This window comes from Chelmon rostratus, chromosome 3, assembly GCF_017976325.1.
Source record: "Chelmon rostratus isolate fCheRos1 chromosome 3, fCheRos1.pri, whole genome shotgun sequence".
In the NCBI taxonomy this organism is placed as follows: Eukaryota; Metazoa; Chordata; class Actinopteri; order Chaetodontiformes; family Chaetodontidae; genus Chelmon; species Chelmon rostratus.
In genome coordinates, this window is record NC_055660.1 from 1,427,572 (window position 1) to 1,447,060 (window position 19,489).

Here is a 19,489-nt window from a genome sequence, read left to right on the forward strand (position 1 = left end):
CCTTATTTAGCCTATGCTCTCTGATATAAATGGGGTGGACAAAATAATAGAAACACCTGTCAGTATCACGCACTACAGTTACTTGGGCTTCCAACTAAAGAATCGGGCTAACAAATTTGGTGCCGTGACCCGGATTGGCTGACTCTGAGACCGTGTCTGATTGGGGACCGTCGGAGTTGATTGGAGGAGACTCTTTTTTCAGACAATTCCAGGCACCTGGAACAAAAAAGGTATGCAGAAAACCTCTTTCTACTTGAAATTTCTGCACATTGGACATACCAAAATAAATTGTCTGAATAAGATTATTCTCTGATCGCTAAAAGCATATTCACTTTCTTTTGGAGAATGATTAATGATTGTTTTTTACTGAAATGGTCACATGTAAAGTAAGAGAACACATAGCCTCACGTGAGGGAAAGTGAATAAGTGTCCTAGTTTAGTTATAGTGAATTGGCTGGAATAAAAGACTAGTGTCTTCTAAATTAAAGGACATATTCCGGGATTAGCCCGATGCCGGGAGAATTTAATTGTTCCGATGCCGCAAAAAGCGATGCCACGTTAGGTGATGCCAGGGAAGCCTGATGCCGGGAGAAGTTAGTTGTCCCGATGCCGTGAAAGGCGATGCCGCGAAAGGCGATGCCAGGGAAGCCTGATGCCGGGAGAAGTTAGTTGTCACCTAACGCTGCCACGTTAGGTGAAGACTCCCGTTGAGCGGAAGAGTAAAGTAAAACCCGGTAGAATTGTAAAGAGAAAATCTTTATGAGGACACAGGGAAAAGTTTGTTATTTTTCATACAAATGTGGGGTGGTTTCCTACTTGATTGATATTTTTACTGTGCATGTGTCAGTGTATCGGACAGTACAGACTGCTCGAGAATTCCTGCACAAACACAGATCTCAAGTTGTTTTGTGCATGGGGGGTTGGAATAGCATATCAAGGGATATCTTAGTTTAGGGTGTTGCAGAAGTTGGTGAATTAAAACGAGTGAATAGGCTGGGAAAACCCTCAACAATCAAGCGCGAGTAATAGACTCTGTGTAGAAGTTTCTTGATTGGGTCCTCACTCGGGCACTGTGCCATTCACCCTCTCTGAATTACACGTGTAATAGTGTTAAAAATGTTTCATAAAATTGTGGATGAGTGGAAGGATTGCAAATCCGGCTCTCTGGGGTTGGTGTTAGCTGAAACAATAGTAAGATGGCAGAGGAAAGTTAAAAAAAAAAAAAAAAAAAGATGAAGCAAAGAAGGGATTAGAGAGATTTGTAGATTGGACGAGGGAAAAGCAGTAAAAAAGGCAGAACAGACTGTCAATGTTTTCTAGGAGTTACCAGTAGTTAAATTCTCCATCCAGTCACCATCCTCTGTGCAATTAATACATCAAATGCCAGTTAAGACCTTGACTCCTCCAGAGACACAGCAACCTGAACAAAAAGATAAGACAGAGCCTGGCCAAACTTCGCGGCTTCTCCTCCTCCCTACACAGAAGCTGATGGAGGCCGTCCAACACCAGATGCCACTGACACAGCCTGACACATACACACCCTGACGCACACACACACACAACCCAAAGTTCACCTCCCATGATAGTCATAGTCATAAGGAAAAAAAATCCCTTTGCTACCACAATCAGTAGCACACAAGTAGAATTTGCACTGGAAGATCCAGCACCAGCAATAGCACTCACAGATATAGACACAGACAGCAAACCCCTTCACCAAGTAGTGCATCATGGCCTGTAGTTAGAGAAAAGTTCCCCATACAGATGAAATCTGCTGAGTTATGCCACATTCCACCCAATGACAGTGAGAGAGGCACAGCCTATCTGTTATGTGTCAGAGAGCTATGGTAGGACAGAACAGATGAAGACCCAGCCATAAGTTGAAATGCTCTTTAGAGGAGCTGTAGAAGCCTCATTGTCCCCCACTATACAAACATCACTGAAGACTGCAGTGGGATTGTCTAGTATGGGCTACACAGTCTGAGTTGCACATGTGACTCAGAACATTGACAATGAACTAGAGCAACAGGAACAGAAAAAGAAAGACCTGGCTACTCTCCAGGCACAATTAGTAAAATCACAGTTGAAGGAGCTGAGGGATAAAGTCAATCAAGTCAAGGCATCTGCTAAACAGATGCCCCAGCAAAGTCAGCCCCAGCAGCCCCCACAGGCTCCACCGCAGGCTCCTCCACCCATGCCATCTCACCATCCTCCTATGCCCTTTGGTCCCTATCCAGACCCTCTCCCTATCCACCTCAACCATCTCATCCATCAGGCCTCCAATATTGGCCTATATTCAAAAACAGAAACAGCTACAGGTAAAGTAATAGAAATGACCTCCCACATCACAAAGAGCAACCAAACCATTGTACATACCACTCATGGAGTAAAAGCATTTCTTGACTCCAATTCATTTACATTATCAGCACATAGGATCCAAGGCCTACAACAACTCCTTAACAAACCCCACAACCATTTCACCAGTGCAGGTGCCAGCATGGCCACACAGATGGACACTAGACAAGAGACCAACAAAGAAATGCAATTGCACTCTACACTACAACAACAACCAATTGAAGATGCTCAAATGACAAATGATATTGTGACAGACATATTGATCACTCACCGACTGGCACACTTGTAACGTCATATTCTGTGGTAGAAGAAACACACACTGGCCTAAAGACAAGCACATATGATACCCCGACCTGCTTCAGCACAATTGTCAGAATTGGTGACTATTACTGAGGCATGTCAACTAGCAAAAGACAAAACTGCAACTATCTACACTGACTCGGCCCATGCATTGCAAGCTGTGCATTTAGACATGTGTCGCTGGAGAAAGAAAGGTTTTGTGACCTCATCTGGCACCCCTGTTAAACATTTGAACCAACTAGTTGACCTTTCCAATGCATTATTAGAACCATAACGAGTAGCCATAGTCAAGTGCAGAGGACATTAAAAAGGAGATGGCTGAATAACAAAAGGGAATAGGCATCAGATATGGCAGCAAAAGCAATAGCAAAATACAATGTAAATTGACAAATGAAAACCAGTGATAAACCATATTGGGATCTATGTGTACAAAACATCAGAGACCTGCAATAAGAAGCTCTCGTGACGGCAATATAGTAGCACCGGTTGGACTACTAAATCTGCTATGCCAAGACGCCCACAGCAGAGGTCACTGTGCGGGCTCAAATTAACAACTCCCATTTTCCAGCACTGGTGGCACCCCCACCTTAAAGTCATCACTAAATATTTTGCGTAGTCATGTGAAATCTGTAATCGATTTAATCCAAAGGTTTCACTCAAGGCAGGACCAGAGGTTTTCCAGTTCCTGATGCCCCATGGAAAGAGATAGTGATTGACTTCACTGACATGGGTGCAGATCACAGAGTGGAGGGAAAGAGGTATCTCTTAGTCTGTGTATATCCATTCTCAAGGTGGATTGAAGCCACACCTACCAAAATTGAAAAAGGGTTGATCATACCATTAAAAAAGGATTGGCTAAAGTCTGCACAGACACAAAACAAACCTGGATCGAAGCCCTCCCTATGGTGTCCATTTGCTACTGCACAAACAGACTGAGCAACTGGGTCCATAAGACACACAGTGCACTGTGAGACAACACTGACTGAGGTTCAGACTGACTTACTAACCTCACTGACTGACCATGACCTTAACTCTGGAAATGAAATCCTACCAGAGTCTGTACAGACCTCAACTGACAAAACACCCTCCAAAAAAGACTCCACTATGGAGACTAGGTGTAGCACTCAAGTGGCTATAACTGTATTGGTTACATTCAAACTGATCATTGTGACACCAATTTTGTGGTGGGAGAGCCAACTGTTAGCCCGATTCTTTAGTTGGAAGCCCAAGAACAAGCCGAAGACATCTTCAGTTCACAGATGTAGAATTTATTTAGGTCACAGGTAAAATAAGGCAGCGCTGGACTCAGAGTAACAGAGCTCTCACAGGATCTCTGTCAGAAGGAGCCCCGATTCCCGGGTGTGGTTCACAGTTTGGGCAGTACCAGCCCAAGAAGGTAACTGTGGCTGTACCCGCACGGGCCGAGTCTCATTGGCCAGTTATCTGACATGAACAGGCCAGCCACTGTTCATGTGAACTTACTAAAAAGTGATATAAAAGATGAGTGGATGTTGTCATTGAGGCGTGTATCTATTGCAACAAACCTGACAGATTAGAGAGGCCTGCTTATCAAAGTAAAATGGTGACATTGTTGATTAAATGAGAACATCCAGTAAATATCACGAGTTAAGTGAAAAAGTGCAAATCTAAAGTGAACAAAGGTCAATTATAACACAACCATCAAAAGCACAATCACTCCAAAGTATTGTCAATAACTCAGTACCAGTTCCTCCCCTACTATGGGTCAACATCTGATTAAACGGTCCTTGAGCTTTGACAACAGACCTGTAAATACTTAGAAGTACCTTACCCATTGGCCCCACCAACGGAGTTCCCACCAATCTTTACCCCTGTCAAAAACAACCACACCTGTCTAGAGAGAACTGATGCTATTGGCTCATGTGTTGGTGAAATTTCTGATGATTGGTGTGTTATTACTGTCAACGTCACTGATTGGACTAATGTTACATCACTTAATCATGCACATTCAGACATTTACTGGTACTGTGGAAATAACTAATTGAGAAATACACCCCCTCCAAATTGGACAGGTAAATGCACCATCCTGTCACTAATAGCCCCAGTCAAGATAATCAAAGCCTCAGCTTCAGAAATAATCTAGTGGCAGTCCATCGCCTATCATGACTGTCAATATTCCCACAGGTTTAAACGTAGCTCATTTGACTTAAATCAGAACTCCCCGGCCTAGATAGATGCAATTGGAGTCCCCAGAGGTGTACCTGATGAATATAAATTAGTTGATCAATTAGTTGATTAAACAAAAATGTGGACAGAATTAACTATATTCATTTTAATGTTCAAAGGCTCAATAATATGACCATTGATGCTATAGCCAGACTACAATAACAATTGGCTGCTACTTCCCTGATGACTTACCAAAATAAAATGGCCCTTGATTTCGTCCAAGCTGAAAGAGATGGTGTGTGTGCTATGCTTTCCCAAGATGTGCTGTGTATTCATCCATAATAACACAGCCCCAGATGGCTCCATAACTTGAGCCCTCTTGGCCTTAAAACTATATCTGAAGAGTTAGCAGAACACTCAGGGATAGACAATCTGCTAACCGATTGGCTAGACAAAACCTTTGGTAAGTGGAAAACATTAATTATGTCTGTGTTTCTTTCACTAGTTGTAGCAGTGACTTTGTTAATCTTATGTGGATGTTGCTGTAGACCATGCGTCAGGCACCTCTGTCTAAAGTGTATCACCACAGCTATTAATGATAAATTCCCCACACCCCCTCCTTATCAATTATCACAACATGTAGGTGAAATTGTTCCACTGGTCTCCCTCTCTGAGCCCGGAGAGGATGAGACTGAAGCTTACAAGGATGTTGACGACGACGAAGACCGCTGTTTATACTCCTGAACACCTATAGATACACTGATTTTGCTAAAGTTACCACATACCCATATATAGCATTGCATACACGTAGAGGCTTGAGACTCATAGTTTTCTCTTATAATTGTTGTGCTCATTGCAGACATGCTATCAGTAGAGTTATGGAAGGTTGCACTCTCCTGGGAAAGAGGTTCTGTTCCCAGTACCATGATGGCTACTCCTGATATGAATTGTTTAGCTTTTGCTTTTAAACATTATGATTGTTTCTGTTGATTTACATTGCTCTGTTTACTATTTCCACATGCAGGTGCAATGAAGAATTGCTTGCTGCAAGTCATTGCAATGAAGAACAGCTTACACACACTGGCATACATATAGGATGCTCAATGCAATGAAGACATGCTTACATATCCACTATACGATCATGGGATTTTTATTTGTGTTGATATAATAGAATTATATCAAAAGGGGGATACCTAAAAAATCTCCCACCTGGTTGTGTAGCAGCTCAGGGCGGTTAGTCACTCACAGTTTGGGGGCCTGTTGAATTGACTGCTGCACGGAGTTTGAACACAATACAGAAATGACATCCCTACTTGTATTTTATTGACATAATAAAATAATGTCAAAAGGGGGAAATGTTATAATTGACCTTTGTTCACTTTAGATTTGCACTTTTTCACTGAACTTGTGATATTTACTGGATGTTCTCATTTAATCAACAATGTCAGCATTTTACTTTGATAAGCAGGCCTCTCTAATCTGTCATGTTAGGTTTGTTGCAATAGATACACGCCTCAATGACAACATCCACTCATCTTTTATATCACTTTTTAGTAAGTTCACATGATCAGTGGCTGGCCTGTTCATGTCAGAGATAACTGGCCAATGAGACTCGGTCCATGCGGGTCCAGCCACAGTTATCCTCTTGGGCAGTACCAGCCCAAGAAGATAACTGTGAACCACACCCGGGAATCGGGGCTCCTTCTGACAGAGATCCTGTGAGAGCTCTGTTACTCTGAGTCCAGCGCTGCCTTATTTTACCTGTGACCTAAATAAATTCTACATCTGTGAACTGAAGATGTCTTCGGCTTGTTCTTGGGCTTCCATAAAGGTAGGATTTATTGCAGAAGTAGATTTATAGCTTTGGAATTATGAGCATTATGTGTTAAAATTATCATTTTTATTGATGTTGCCTGTAACACCAAATTTCCCCAGCTGGGTATTAATAAAGTTGATCTGATCTTATATTTTCCTCTGACCTGTTGTTAAATAAAAAGTTAGACAGACGTATAAAATGAACTAAGTAACGTGCAGGTACCCTAAGGACGTACTTAGGTGACCAGCTTCGTTACTTTCACTACATTTCGTTTGAAAGCAATTAAATATGCATATTTCACCGCTGTAGCCTGCAGACTAACTTACGGAAGGAGCGTTATGAGCCCAAGAAACTGAGCACTCGCGTGTCAGAGCTAATTTGGGCAGCTAGCTAACCGTAACGCTGACTTGCACTAGCTGCTAGCATAACTTTAACATTAGTTTATTCTGTGTCTTAAGGAGCAAGTCGGTCTTAACTCACCTTTAGTTAAGGTTTAGCGGTAACACAGTCCGATATCTTAGTTACGGTGGCATTGTGTTCGTGTCAATAATCCACTCAGCATCTTGTCACTCGGTGAAAACTGTTCGTAGCAGAAATAAAAACACAAACTTCTGTATCCGCGTCTGGTTTTGGTTTTGGCGCGTCTGAAACCGGAAACGCCGCTGTTTCCGGTCACAAATGTCGACAGAATAAAACACAAAGCGGAGTCATGAAGTAGCTCACTGCAGTACTAACTGTGTCCGCCGAGACTGTTTATTAGATATAACACAATGTAGTCTGACGATGACACAAAGCTGAGGAGATGCTTCTAGTAAAGGCAGCGTAAGCGAACTGTGTCAGGATCGAGTACACCAAATTAAGACTTCCGGCTGCATTTTTTTTTTTTAATAAAAGCCTTTCACTGTGAGTGTTGAGTATATGGGTGTAAATGGATGGATGTGGACATGGATGGGCAGCAAACACAAGAACGGCTGCGGTTGCTTTTAAAATCAAAATATAAAAGCACATAAATGTCATATTAAAATGTGCCGACATGACAGTGGGAAAAGAGTTCCTTCTTTTGGCCTTGAGTGAATGTGACTTGCTGTAAATGTTGAAAGTTAAATTAAGGTTAAGGCTATGCAGTGAAAAGGACCTCCATTGGCGAGTAAATAGTGCAAACCATACTTGATTAGAAACACCAAAAATGTGAAATCATTCACAATCATTCCACAGCCCATGAGCCTCTGGTACCGCCTGGCATTGCTTGGATCTGAAGAGAACAGCATGTCGTCACTCAAACTGTGTTAGACCTCGGTGCTCTGCAAACCTCAGCAGACTCAACTGTACCAGCAAGGAAGGAAGGGAGTGAGAGGAGGTCACGAGGTGGAACAGTGCTGAATAGGAGTTACATCCCATCGCTTGGGAACACCAAAGAAAACACCATTCACATCATATAGTCATCAGGTCTGTGCAGTAAGGTAAGTTTTATTTTCATTTTCAGTTATCTGTATCTGGTTTAATACTTTTTAAAGATCTTATTAAAAGATTCTACACTACTTTTACATTAAGCAAAGCATTTATACATTCTTTCCATACTAAATGCTGTTTATGACTGCAAGCAGTACGTATCTAGTCTAGCAGTTCAGTTGGACAAAAGGATTATTAAAGGAATTGCCTGAAAAATCTTGAAGCCCAAATGCACTGCTGAATGTACTCGTGCACTGCACGAGTCAGCGTTCACAACAGCTTACTACGTAACTCAGTAGCTCAGGCAGAGCAAATAACTGGACTTCAGGGCTCCCGTGTTATTTCCCTCCACAGGAAGGGAAAAGCAGTTGCTGGACGAGATAAGGTTTGCACTTCCCACCGACAGCGTTCTGCAGAGGATCATCACACCCCTGCAGTTTGATGTGCATGGACGTGATTTTTTTTTTTGAGTCGCTCCAAGAAATACACTTCCCTTGCTTAAGGTACGTGCCGTTCTGTATTTCAAATGTTGAACATTTCACGTGTTTAATCATTTATGTTTATCTTTACTGATTCAACAAGAAAACTGATAAGGGTAGTTTGAGGGCTTGTCTAAACAGCTTCATGGAGATTTTTATCTCCTGCAATGCTTCTCTTTGATTTCTTTCTCAGCATTCGGTGCCCATAGAAGAGAAGAGGAAAACTTAAAAATGTGGGACAAAAGAAAGCTGCTTCTTGCTGCAATCGTTTTCATAGCTCTCTACCACAAGGTAAGTCTCATTTCTCTTACAAATAGCCATTCAAACGCTGCTGTGATGTTATGCTAGAAAAGAAAATCTCCTCTCTTGAAATTATATTTGAAATTCTATACTCAAAGGTGACTGCAGAGAGAGCAAAACTACTGGACATGGCCCCAGATGCTGTGGACGACATTTATAAAGGATGCCGTAAACAAGCTTTGGAGAGGTTTATCCATTCAGGCCTGCTGAGACAAGAGCTAAACCACAGTGAGGGGTTCCAGAGGGCATGGAGTGGAAACCCCCAGTGTTCTCGTCTGATCCCTGGAGGAATAAAAGAACACACTGCTGCACTTTTGGCTTATGACAACGGAGATGAACATTTTATACAGTCCTTCAACGATGCAGTGGAGACGCTGGGCGTAAATGTTAGCACCTATGAAAACCTCTTCGATTTCAAGTCTCTTCACTTCCTGCTCATGGATTCGATGTCTCTGCATCCAAAGAAGTGCCAGACTGTGTTTGCTCTTCAAGAGAAATACAAAGCAACACAGGGCTCCAAGGTGAGGTTTGGGCGATTCATCACTGCTCATTCTAGCTACGCCAGGCTGAGGAAGCTGGAAGACTGGGACGGGGCAGTCATTTTTAACATCACTTCCTGCTTCTTTGTCAACCTGGGAGACAACATTTGCAGCAACAGGGACATAGTGCTGTTATCTCCCGCTGAAGCGTTCACAGTGGAGGAAGTAAAGAAAGTCGCTGACTCGGACGATACTGAATACACTGCGATCGTCATGAAGCACTCGCAGCTGGACAGCATGCACAACTGTTACATTTTCTCACGGTAAGACTCTTTATAAATGAAATATGCCACTCAGTCCTTTGATTATTGACAACGATTGATCTTGGAATCATGAGATTAGATCTGAAACAGATCTAAGACCACACAGTTTTACCTGGCTGTATGTAAATTACCACATAGTGCTTTAAAGCTCCGAGCCCATGTGATGAAGAACAACATGTTTTAATCTTCAGTGTTTCTCTAAAACCTTAAATAGGAATGAGGATATAGCCGGAGGATAATCAAGCAAATAACAAAGTATGATTCAGTTGGTTACCTGCATTATCTTTGCTTGATTAGCAGTTCAATGCTCTATTTATCTGGAAATAAAAACAGCTAAATTATCATTATCATTATCATTATTATTTACCCTAAAAGCAGTGGAGCTGTGGGATTTCTTCTGCAGTCTTCCTCACAAGCTGCTCACAGCCACAACAACCTCAACCAAGAAGGCAGGACGGCTCGTATGTTAAAAAAAAAGGTGTCTAAATCGCTCATTATTGCACAACTCAATCCTCAAACAAGCCAATAAATGATATGTTGAAACTTTGCATTTCTTTACGTTCAAATTTTCCATTTCTCTCCATCTCAGTTTTATGTTGTGACTGGTTGGGTTTGGGCACAAAAGCCGCCTGTTAGCTGAAAATGTTCTGATGTCTCATTAAAATGTGCAGTTTTGATGCAAGAAACACGTGTTGAGCAACGTCTCGAACATGTGACGCTGCTGGAACACCGAGCAGTGATCTGAACCATGTCACTTTAGAAACGCTGCATGTGCTGCACTGAAATAAGTGAAGGCAAGTCAGACGAGCCTTTTAACATTTCAGTCAACTTGTAGTTTCCTCTTTTGGTTGGACAGGAAGTTTATTGTCTTTCAGTGAATGAATCAAACTGAATCTGTCGAAGTGATCAGGACAAAAGGACAAAAACAGGATCTGGAAAGTGGACGTCACGCCCTCGCGTGCGGGTGTGGCTTGATCAGATTTGATCCGCCCACTTCAAAGCAGCGAGACGAGCACAAAGAAAAAACTACAGAAACAACTGAAACTCTTCTAAAATCCAAAATGTTGTCTTCTTAGGAGCATCCTGTTCATAGGAAGCAGCTGATTTCCAGGACCTTTCAGGTACTTTGAGGCTAATCATCTCTCTCTCTCACCTGTCCAGGTCTCCGGCTGATGTCTCCTCCCAGTGGATTGTGTGGCCGTTTGCAGTTTTATCTCTTTTCTTATTTAACAACAAATAGCATCTCAGACAGCTCTGAGAGTTATTAGAGCACAAAATGCTGATTTCTTATTACAGATGAGCAATTAACTGCAAATCTGTTTGCTAAAATATCAGTTTTTAATTAACTTCTAACAAATGTTTTCAACAATACAATGAAATCTTCTTTCCTTTACGTATCTCAGCAAACATGTATACTAACAATATTTCTGAGATATGGTCGTTTTTTTAAAGCATTTTTAGGGCATTTTGAGCCTTTTTTACACACATACAGTAGAGAGATGACAGGAAATGGGTGCAGCGGGTGGAGGCCCTTCTCACCTTGAGTTCTGACAGAGCGTCCGCCGTCGACCTCACGACCTCATCATGAGTTATGAGCTGCTGCTCACAGTCACAGCGTCCAAGTATGTAACTGCCTCTAAAACCACGAGTGATTTAATCTGTTTCCATCCATGTGACATGAACAAATATATGCAAAATGTAAAAAAAGACGAACAGCGTATCAGTGTATCAAGGCGTACTGTCCACGCCGTACAGCCCAAGTGTTTTCTGACCTTACGCCACGATCATTGTACATAATTTACATAAAATATAACAAAATGCTTTACAGCAGAGAGAAAATGTGAGCTTTTATTGTTTTTTGACATCATAACACAAAAAAGCTGCTTCGCTGTGTGAAACATAAATCAAACAGAATGTGATCACCTGCTCTTTTCTGACAGAAACTCACCTGGAAACAGCACAAAGTCAATATATTTAATGTTCATCAGCTTCATTGATTTTTGTAAGTATCTGCTGATTCTGAATCTGATGCAGCAACTAGACTGGGAAAGATGTGGAACGCTCCAAAAACACCTGTTTGGATCATTCCACAGGTAAACAGGCTGATTGGTAACAGGTGATAGCATCATGATTGAAAGGCTCAGTGGTTCACAGCGAGGATGGAGCGACATGATTGGATAAAGAGATGAATACCTGGACTCAGGAACACTTCAGGAAACTGCTGTCAGGAAACAGTTTGATTGTTAATGACTGATTCTGGTTTTAATTATGTTTTACACAGAGTCACAACTTGTTTGGAACTGGGGATGTACAACAATAAAACACAAAGGCTGTATATAATTCACGTCAACATGTGTTTGAATTTATCAGAATACTACAACACATACTCTACGTACACGTACTGTATACAAAAGGACACACACAGTAAATATCAGCTGTTAAAATGGTCCAAAAAAAACATTTTAATGGCACATGTTTCTCCAGCTGACAGAAATTACAGCAGTAAGCACTTGTGATTTTACATTCTGTCATGAAATGCAGGTAACATCTAACCAGAAGCATTTAATATCAGTGTCACTGTAACAGACTCAAAGTTATCTCCGTTAGAGCAGCATCATACTGTTGATGAAATCCACTCAGTAACAGTCTGATGGCGTTAAATCAAACACATATGCTGCTGAAAGTATTTCATTCATGATGCTGACAAAGTAATAAAGAGATGTATGAGCTGAAACAACACTCATTAAACGTTCATGTATTTCTTGTTTTAACAGAGAAGCCGACACACACACACACACACACACACACACACACACACACACACAAAGATGCATGTAAATGAAATATCTATCAGAAACACATCTAGAATTCCTCGGCTCAAACCATCAACCACGTTTTACAACAGAAGCATCAGCAGCTTTCAAATGATTTCATAAAGTATTATATATTGTAGACCGGACAAACACACGAATGCATCTTCCCTTTAAGTGAATCTCAGTGGCCACTGAATGAATGAAATGTTGAACACTTTACTGTAACGTTAAAAATCTACATATACTGTATGTGCATGGATCAGTTGTCTCTCACTGACTAGTGGCCAATAAGCTTTTTGGGGATTTTGCTGAATAGAATTTGGTCTATTTACACATTTAAATACCAAATAACCAATAAAATAATAAATACATGTCAGATTGCACACTTTGCTAAAAACATTCAAACTAATGAACTTTTCAAATCAATAAAAGACATTATTGTCAAAAGATATCAGATATTTGGAGATTATCTAATATAACACGATGATATGCAAAACACTTTAAGATTCAAGATCCCATTTCATTTCATTATTTTTGATTAAGTGGAAAAAAAATAGTCACTGAGCTGACAGAGCTAGCTTACGACAGCCTGGAGCCAAAATGAAGCCAAACAACACGACAAAAACACTTCTTGTTTGCACTGAAACCACAGAAGAAGAGAGAACCACAGGCGGAGTCCTCTGATACTGAAATAAGCTTACAAACATGATGATTTCCCGTTCTGCAGCTATGAGGAATGTTTCATTTCTCTGAAATCTAAACAGGTTTTATTAGCGTTTATTCATGACAGACACAGAACATAATATCATCTGAGAGCGTAACTCACACTGAATCTAAAGATGTGAGTCTCCTGTCTGCTCAGACCTCAGTCCTCAGGACCTGTACACCTCCAGGACGCTGAGGCGAGCAGGCCTGGACACAGCCTGGACACAAAGACCAAAACGTCACGCCACAACAACCGCCGGAACATCAACGAGGCCAGAGAGCGTCGTACCGCCTCCTCTCTCACTACACGCTGCATCTACTTAGTACTCTTTATACTTCATACTGTGAACTGCTGCACAGTCTCTGCTCAGTATTTACACAGTATTTTATTATTATGCACCAAAACATCAAGGCAAATTCTTCGTATGTGAAAACCTACGTGGCAACAAAGCTGAGTGTGAATCTGTTAAACTAACCCGATGACCTCCATGAGCTGTTTGTGTCAGAGCTGCTGCTGCAAACAGGCCATCGAGCTACAGTAACACCAGAACAACACTGTCCCACCCGGCCTCACACTCTGAAAACCCCTGGTGTTCAAATCAACACTACGCCCAGATTTACCCCACCCATCAGTGATCATTAATACTGACCAGTGAGTGTCCACTGGAGGCGACTAACTCTCTTTATTATTGGGCTCAGAGTTGAGTCTTGACCTGTTTCCACGGGAACAAGTGCTCTTGTCCTTGCTGAGGATGCTGGTGTTGACCCGAGAGAGGGTGCACATGCTGCTCTGGTGACCCGGTCGGTTTCGGAGCTCGAGCTCGTCGTAGCTGGAGACCCGGACGAAGGGACACCAGCGGAAAGCCCGCTTGAAGCCGGCCCGGAACCTGCACCAGAATCAGATCATGCTGCTGCGCACACGTACGCCACCGACATGCGTGTCTGTGTGTGGGGGGACTCATTTGTACTCACCTGCTGTTGAGGCAGCAGTAGATGATGGGGTTGTACATGGTGGAGCTCATGGCCAGCCACAGCACCGACAGGTAAACCTGCTGGATGTACTTCCACTTGCTCAGACGCTTGTTGAGACCCGTCACAATGAAGTAGACATGATAGGGCAGCCAGCAGAGGGCAAAGGTCACCACCACGATGATCATCATCTTCACCACCTGCAAGAGAAAGCAGCGAGAAGCAGCACAGCCCTCCAGTTAGACACCTTCCTGCAGCATGTAGACTGCACCGGCGCTGCAATCACGCCAATGGAAAGTTAACGCTGCATGAGCTGAATCTGGTTGGCTGGTTTCTGCCACTTGGGGGCAGCATAACAAGCTGTAAACACAACATTCATTTGGATTCAAGCTTGTGACCATCTGATGAATGTAAATCCAATATTCAATGATTCACAGACAGAAATAACTGGCTCTGTAGCCTCTAACAGCGTCACTGTGTTCAGCAGCTGGTTGGAGGCTGTCTCTGGTGGCTCGTAGTTTATCAGAGCCTGCTGAAACTGGAGGTGGAGAGACACGTCTGCATGAGGCCGGCTGAGGTTGTGGAAGAGCCAAACACACTGAAACACCAAGCTGGTGTGTTCAGATTTACATCCTCCGGAGACCATTTTGGAAAAGTCTGGATCGAAGGATGACACGGGGAGAAACAGGAAATCTGTTTCAAAAAAATCAAAATCATGAGCTAAAAGGTGCTAAAACTCTCCATCGAGCTGAGAGGAACTGCAGAGTGATAATACAAGTGACGCCTTTCTGGAAGTTTCGAGTGTGTTGTCTGTTTTCCTTCATTCTGATCACAATGGCATTTCCATTTGATGAGTTCAGAACGGCAGCCGAACGAAGGGTGAGAAAGGTCAGCGATGACGCACCGGACCCAGCGGGTGCCAGGTAGGCCGGAGCACAGACCTCATCAGTGCGTCGCGGCACAATGCACAGCTGTGGGGGGGTTGAAAGGAGCAGGCAGCTATTATGCATCGGCAGCAGCTCAGCTGCTAGACGGAGATGAGAGCGACTTCCTCTTATCTGCAGCCCAGGTGGCATCTCGTCAGGCCGGCCCTTTGAATCAAGCCTGACATTGTCTTGTAGCTTTGTGTCCTGACATTTATAAGTCCCTTCTATCTCTCGCAGCTGTTTCGCCATCAATCTGAGCCTCTGATGAGCTTTCTTCTGTCTTAGAAAACCCTCTAAGAGATTGCAAATGGCAAACCTGCACCTGCCTCTGCCTCTGCCACTGACTGTGTTTGTGCTAAAAAAACAATATTCCTGAGGTCTATTTTTTAGTTACTGAAAGTTTTATTTTGCCGTTTACACTCGTTTGACATGACACATTTGAGTTGGATTAAAACGACACTGTTGCTGATGCAGGTTTACGAAATCATTTGTGGGATTCATTTCTTGAATTTCATCCCGAGCGTCCTTGAATCAATGAATTCGTCCTCAGCCTCTCCTCTGCGCTGTCTGTTAACCTGCAGCATTTGTGATGTTAATCAATGTTCTGTAGCTGTAATCTCAGGGTTGTCCTGATAGATGCTCGTCACGACAGCTGCGATGAGTTTAATCCCTGTTTAGCCCGACACTCGGCGTCGCTGCTGCAAAGCACACTGGGAAGTGAGCAAGTGCCTCTGGATGCTTTCCTCTTGCTGTGGGCTGCAGCTGAAGTTGAACAAGTTGTGTTTGCAAAAGAAACATGGCAACATAACGTGTAAGATGTGTTTTCTCTGCTGCTGAGACGTGATTCACTTCCTCCCTGCAGAGGTCTTTGTCAACATGTGGGTGCTTTGTTGATTTTAAGGGTTCATTAGTTTTTTATTTAAGATGGTGAGAGTGCAGGTTTGGTTGCAACAGCAATAGAGCTACTTTCTGCAGAAGGAAACATCTTTTTTGGACATTTTTTTGCATTTACTTTCCAAATGCAAAGACTCTGTCGTTCTTTATTCTTGATTTTGATTCTTGTTATCTTCCACAAAGAGGCAGCTTGTCTCCCAGAGGTCCACGCAAAAGCAATAACAATTTAAAACCACAAGAAAACAAGAAAAGGCAAAACTAGGCAGACATTAGTGACTCATGCTCTACATATGAAACAAACAACAGCAGAGCTCAATAATAACATTTAATCTATGTGAGATTCATCACGTCAGAGTTTTATTACACTCACACTCGAACAGAGAAGCAGAAATGTGAAATCATATCTGCCATATCTGAACATGATCCATAATTTCCATCTGAGACAAAAACCTTTTGCTCCTGTGTATATAATCTGTTCACGAGCTCACCTGCATGCTTCTCCTCCACAGACAGAGTAAATGCATTAAATAAATGTGCTGCTTACCTTCCTTTTAGCCCTGAGCTGTCCATGGTAGTTATCAGATGAGTCTCCGGGGATCTCCCCTCCCCACAGAGTCACCCCCACGATGGTGTAAGTGATGGCCATCACCACTAACGGCAGCACGTAGACCAGGACTGTAACTATGATGTGATACCTGCAAAAGTGGAGAAACACGTCACCGGTAAACTTTAACTGGTGTGACTGAAGAAGTCCACTAACGAGCAGGATGAACCTGACGAATCTGGAGTAAATGACACATACAGCCCAGCTTCATCATGGCAATGACGATGAAGCCGACATAACGAGAAAAAAGGGGGGCTGTCGGAGTTCTCACATGAAGGGGTCGTCGGCCACGCGGGGCCAGGCCACGTAGCAGAGGGTCCTGCGGGGCAGAGCTCGGATAGAGGAGAAGTAGCAGAGAGGGAAGGCCAGAACCACGGCCAGAGTCCAGATGCAGACGATGACTCCCATTGTGGCTTTCGCCGACAGACGAGGCTTCAGAGGATGAATGATGGCCATGTACCTGCAGGTCAGAGGTCACAGGCCTGAGCTATGAATATCTGAACGCAAACATTACAAAGCAGAATCATTTCAGCATGTTACCTGACACATAAACAGGGGGTTTATCATTATCAGGGCTGCAAAAAATGATCATTTTCATAGTCGATTAACCTGTAAATTATTTTCTTGAGTAATTTATTAGTTGTTTGGTCTATAAAATATCAGAAAATGGTGAAAAATGATGTCTTTAAACATTTTGTTTTGTCCACAACCAAAAGATCAGTTTACTGTCACAGACGAGTGAAGAAACCAGAAAATAGATTTCCCACTCAGGTGTGCATGTCGTACACTGGATGTTAGTTCATTAATAAAACAAATCACTGATTGCTTTTTCACTTTTAGAGCTGAATTCTAGACCAGATTCAAATTAAAACACTAAAAATCAGAAGAATAGACATTTTTTATATGGAATAATTCATTTGTTCCATCACATGTGCTCATGTGATTAATCCTCTACATTAACTTACATTCAGCATTTTTTAAAATTACTGTTATTCAGTGGTTTTATTTTCCACCTCGTGTTCTGCAATTTTCATCCTTTTATTCTACCTTATTTTTACTATTATCATCAAATGTGTTTTATTCTGCATCTTATTTTAAATTTATTCATTCATTTGTCCCTTATTATCATTATTATTATTATTACTATTGCGACAATCTTCAGTTGAAAGATGGCTTAATTAATCAAAACGTTTCATGTGGATTATTCTTAGAGTAAAAGTAAACTGACTCAAATTTCTGATTTCATTGATTAAAATGAAATGAAAATCAAATTTCAAATTATAAATAAAATAATAATTTGGAGGCTTGAAAACAGGAAAACTCACCTGTCGATGGCTATGGCGCTCATGGAGTAGATGCTGGCGAACACCGCAGTGACCGGGAAGAAGTTGTGAAACCTGCAGTACACCTCTCCGAAGTACCACTCTCCGTGCGCCGCGTACACGAAGTTGATGAGCGTGTTGAAGGCGGCCATCGACACGTCAGAGAAAGCCAAGTTCAGCAGGAAATAGTTGGTGACGGTTCTCATCCGCTTGTGCGCCAGAATAATCCAGATCACGATCAAGTTACCGAAAACCGCCACAGCCAGCACGGTGCTGTACGCCACCGACCACAGCGCGATGCGCCACGCCGGCTGCACGAACTGGTTGGTCAGGTTCCTGGTGGTGTTGGATTCATGCCGTTCAGAGGCCATTCCTCAATCCACTGTCCTCCTCAGTCCGGGTCTGCGGCGGTCCGCAGCCCGCGAGACACAGAGATGAGTTTGACACCACTGATGCGCAACATGCGCGCGAGAGAGAGAGACAGAGAGAGAGGGAGAGAGAGAGAGAGAGAGAGAGGGGGGGGGGGGCAGAGGGAGAGAGAGAGAGGGATAGAGAGAGAGGGGAGACAGAGAGAGACAGAGAGAGACAGAGGAAGAGGAAGAGAGAGAGAGAGACAGAGGGAGAGAGGGGAGACAGAGAGAGAGAGAGAGAGACAGAGGAAGAGGAAGAGAGAGAGACAGAAAGAGACAGACAGACAGACAGACAGATAGTGGTCCTGATGCTGCCATGCTGCAGAGAATAAAATGAGATGAATTCAGTTTGTCAGGTTTCAGTCGGATCAGATCGTCTCTCAGTCTGTCCGATCAGAACATGCTGTTTCAAAAACAACAGTAATACTTCAGATACTATATGATATTATAAGATACTCGCTGTGATCATTATGAGATGTAAGCAAATGTACATTTTTTGTTTTTGTTGATGGTTTCTGCAGAAATGGAGAAAGTATTCAGATGTGTTACTTCAGTTAAAGTACTAATACACTGTAAAAATACCCTGTTACAAGTAAAAGTCCTGCATTAAGTATTATCTGGAAAATGTACATACAAGTACAAGTACTGAATGCAGAGTAATGAGCGCTGTTATACTGTTGGATATCTTTAGACGCACTAACAGGAAAGCAGGATTTAACTGTTTAAGACTTCAGCCACAGATTATTTTCATTCTGGATGAATCTGATTATTATTTTCTCGATTAATTGATCGGTTTGGTTTGTAGAAATTCTGAAAATAGTGAGAAATGCCGTCACAATGAGCCCGAGCCCAAAGTGACACGACGTTTGTTTCCTCAAATCAATACTACAAAACTCAAAATTTGACATTAAAATTGACTATAAGTCACTTTCTGTCAGTCAACTAATGGATCAATCAGCTGTTTCAGTCGTTCTGCTGGTAGTTTAATTGATGAGCTTGTCGTTTGGTTTGTATGTTGAAAATCTTGATTTGTAAAGTAACTAGTAACTGAATCAAGAAGTGGAATATCTCATTCTGAAAAGAAGTGGAGCAGAAGTAGAAAGTGGCATAAAATGGAAAGACTCAAGTACAAACGCCTCATATTCATAGTATCCGAGTAAATGTAATCAATGCATATTTCAGATTACATTGTAACCCTAACCC

The 19,489-nt window shown here is 42.4% G+C and overlaps 3 protein-coding genes across 4 annotated transcripts in view; 1 reads left to right on the forward strand and 2 right to left on the reverse strand.

Annotated features, from left to right (window-relative positions):
- primpol (primase and polymerase (DNA-directed)) overlaps positions 1–7,225 on the reverse strand; it is a 14,782-nt gene extending 7,557 nt beyond the window's left edge. The window contains exon 1 of one of the 2 annotated variants that reach the window (XM_041933788.1): positions 7,094–7,225. The gene's annotated coding sequence lies outside the window, so the exon portion shown is untranslated. The remainder of the gene's footprint in view (positions 1–7,093) is intronic. The other variant, XM_041933789.1, reaches the window with a different exon arrangement.
- Positions 7,226–7,932: 707 nt separating this feature from the next.
- On the forward strand, positions 7,933–11,654 carry si:ch211-145b13.6 (erythroblast NAD(P)(+)--arginine ADP-ribosyltransferase). Its single transcript, XM_041933790.1, has 5 exons — positions 7,933–8,073; positions 8,417–8,565; positions 8,735–8,832; positions 8,940–9,643; positions 10,805–11,654. Exons 3-5 carry the CDS (start codon positions 8,773–8,775, stop codon positions 10,881–10,883), a joined length of 843 nt encoding a protein of 280 aa, XP_041789724.1. The 5' UTR covers positions 7,933–8,073; positions 8,417–8,565; positions 8,735–8,772; the 3' UTR covers positions 10,884–11,654.
- Positions 11,655–13,778: 2,124 nt separating this feature from the next.
- tacr3l (tachykinin receptor 3-like) lies at positions 13,779–18,247 on the reverse strand. The gene is made up of 5 exons (XM_041933631.1): positions 17,880–18,247; positions 16,826–17,014; positions 16,495–16,645; positions 14,134–14,330; positions 13,779–14,048 (listed from the first exon to the last, which is right to left on the reverse strand). Exons 1-5 carry the CDS (start codon positions 18,245–18,247, stop codon positions 13,835–13,837), a joined length of 1,119 nt encoding a protein of 372 aa, XP_041789565.1. The 3' UTR covers positions 13,779–13,834.
- Positions 18,248–19,489: the final 1,242 nt, after the last annotated feature.

Bases quoted from the DNA above. Each gene is read 5' to 3' on its own strand.
- si:ch211-145b13.6 (XM_041933790.1), top strand. From the start codon at position 8,773: ATGTGGGACAAAAGAAAGCTGCTTCTTGCTGCAATCGTTTTCATAGCT. The intron at 8,833-8,939 runs GTAAGTCTCATT...CTATACTCAAAG, and splicing joins TCATAGCTCTCTACCACAAG to GTGACTGCAGAGAGAGCAAA. The intron at 9,644-10,804 runs GTAAGACTCTTT...TCACCTGTCCAG, and splicing joins AACTGTTACATTTTCTCACG to GTCTCCGGCTGATGTCTCCT.
- tacr3l (XM_041933631.1), bottom strand. From the start codon at position 18,247: ATGGCCTCTGAACGGCATGAATCCAACACCACCAGGAACCTGACCAAC. The intron at 16,646-16,825 runs GTGAGAACTCCG...CCACTTTTGCAG, and splicing joins GTGGCCGACGACCCCTTCAT to GTATCACATCATAGTTACAG. The intron at 14,049-14,133 runs GTGAGTACAAAT...ATTCTGGTGCAG, and splicing joins TACTGCTGCCTCAACAGCAG to GTTCCGGGCCGGCTTCAAGC.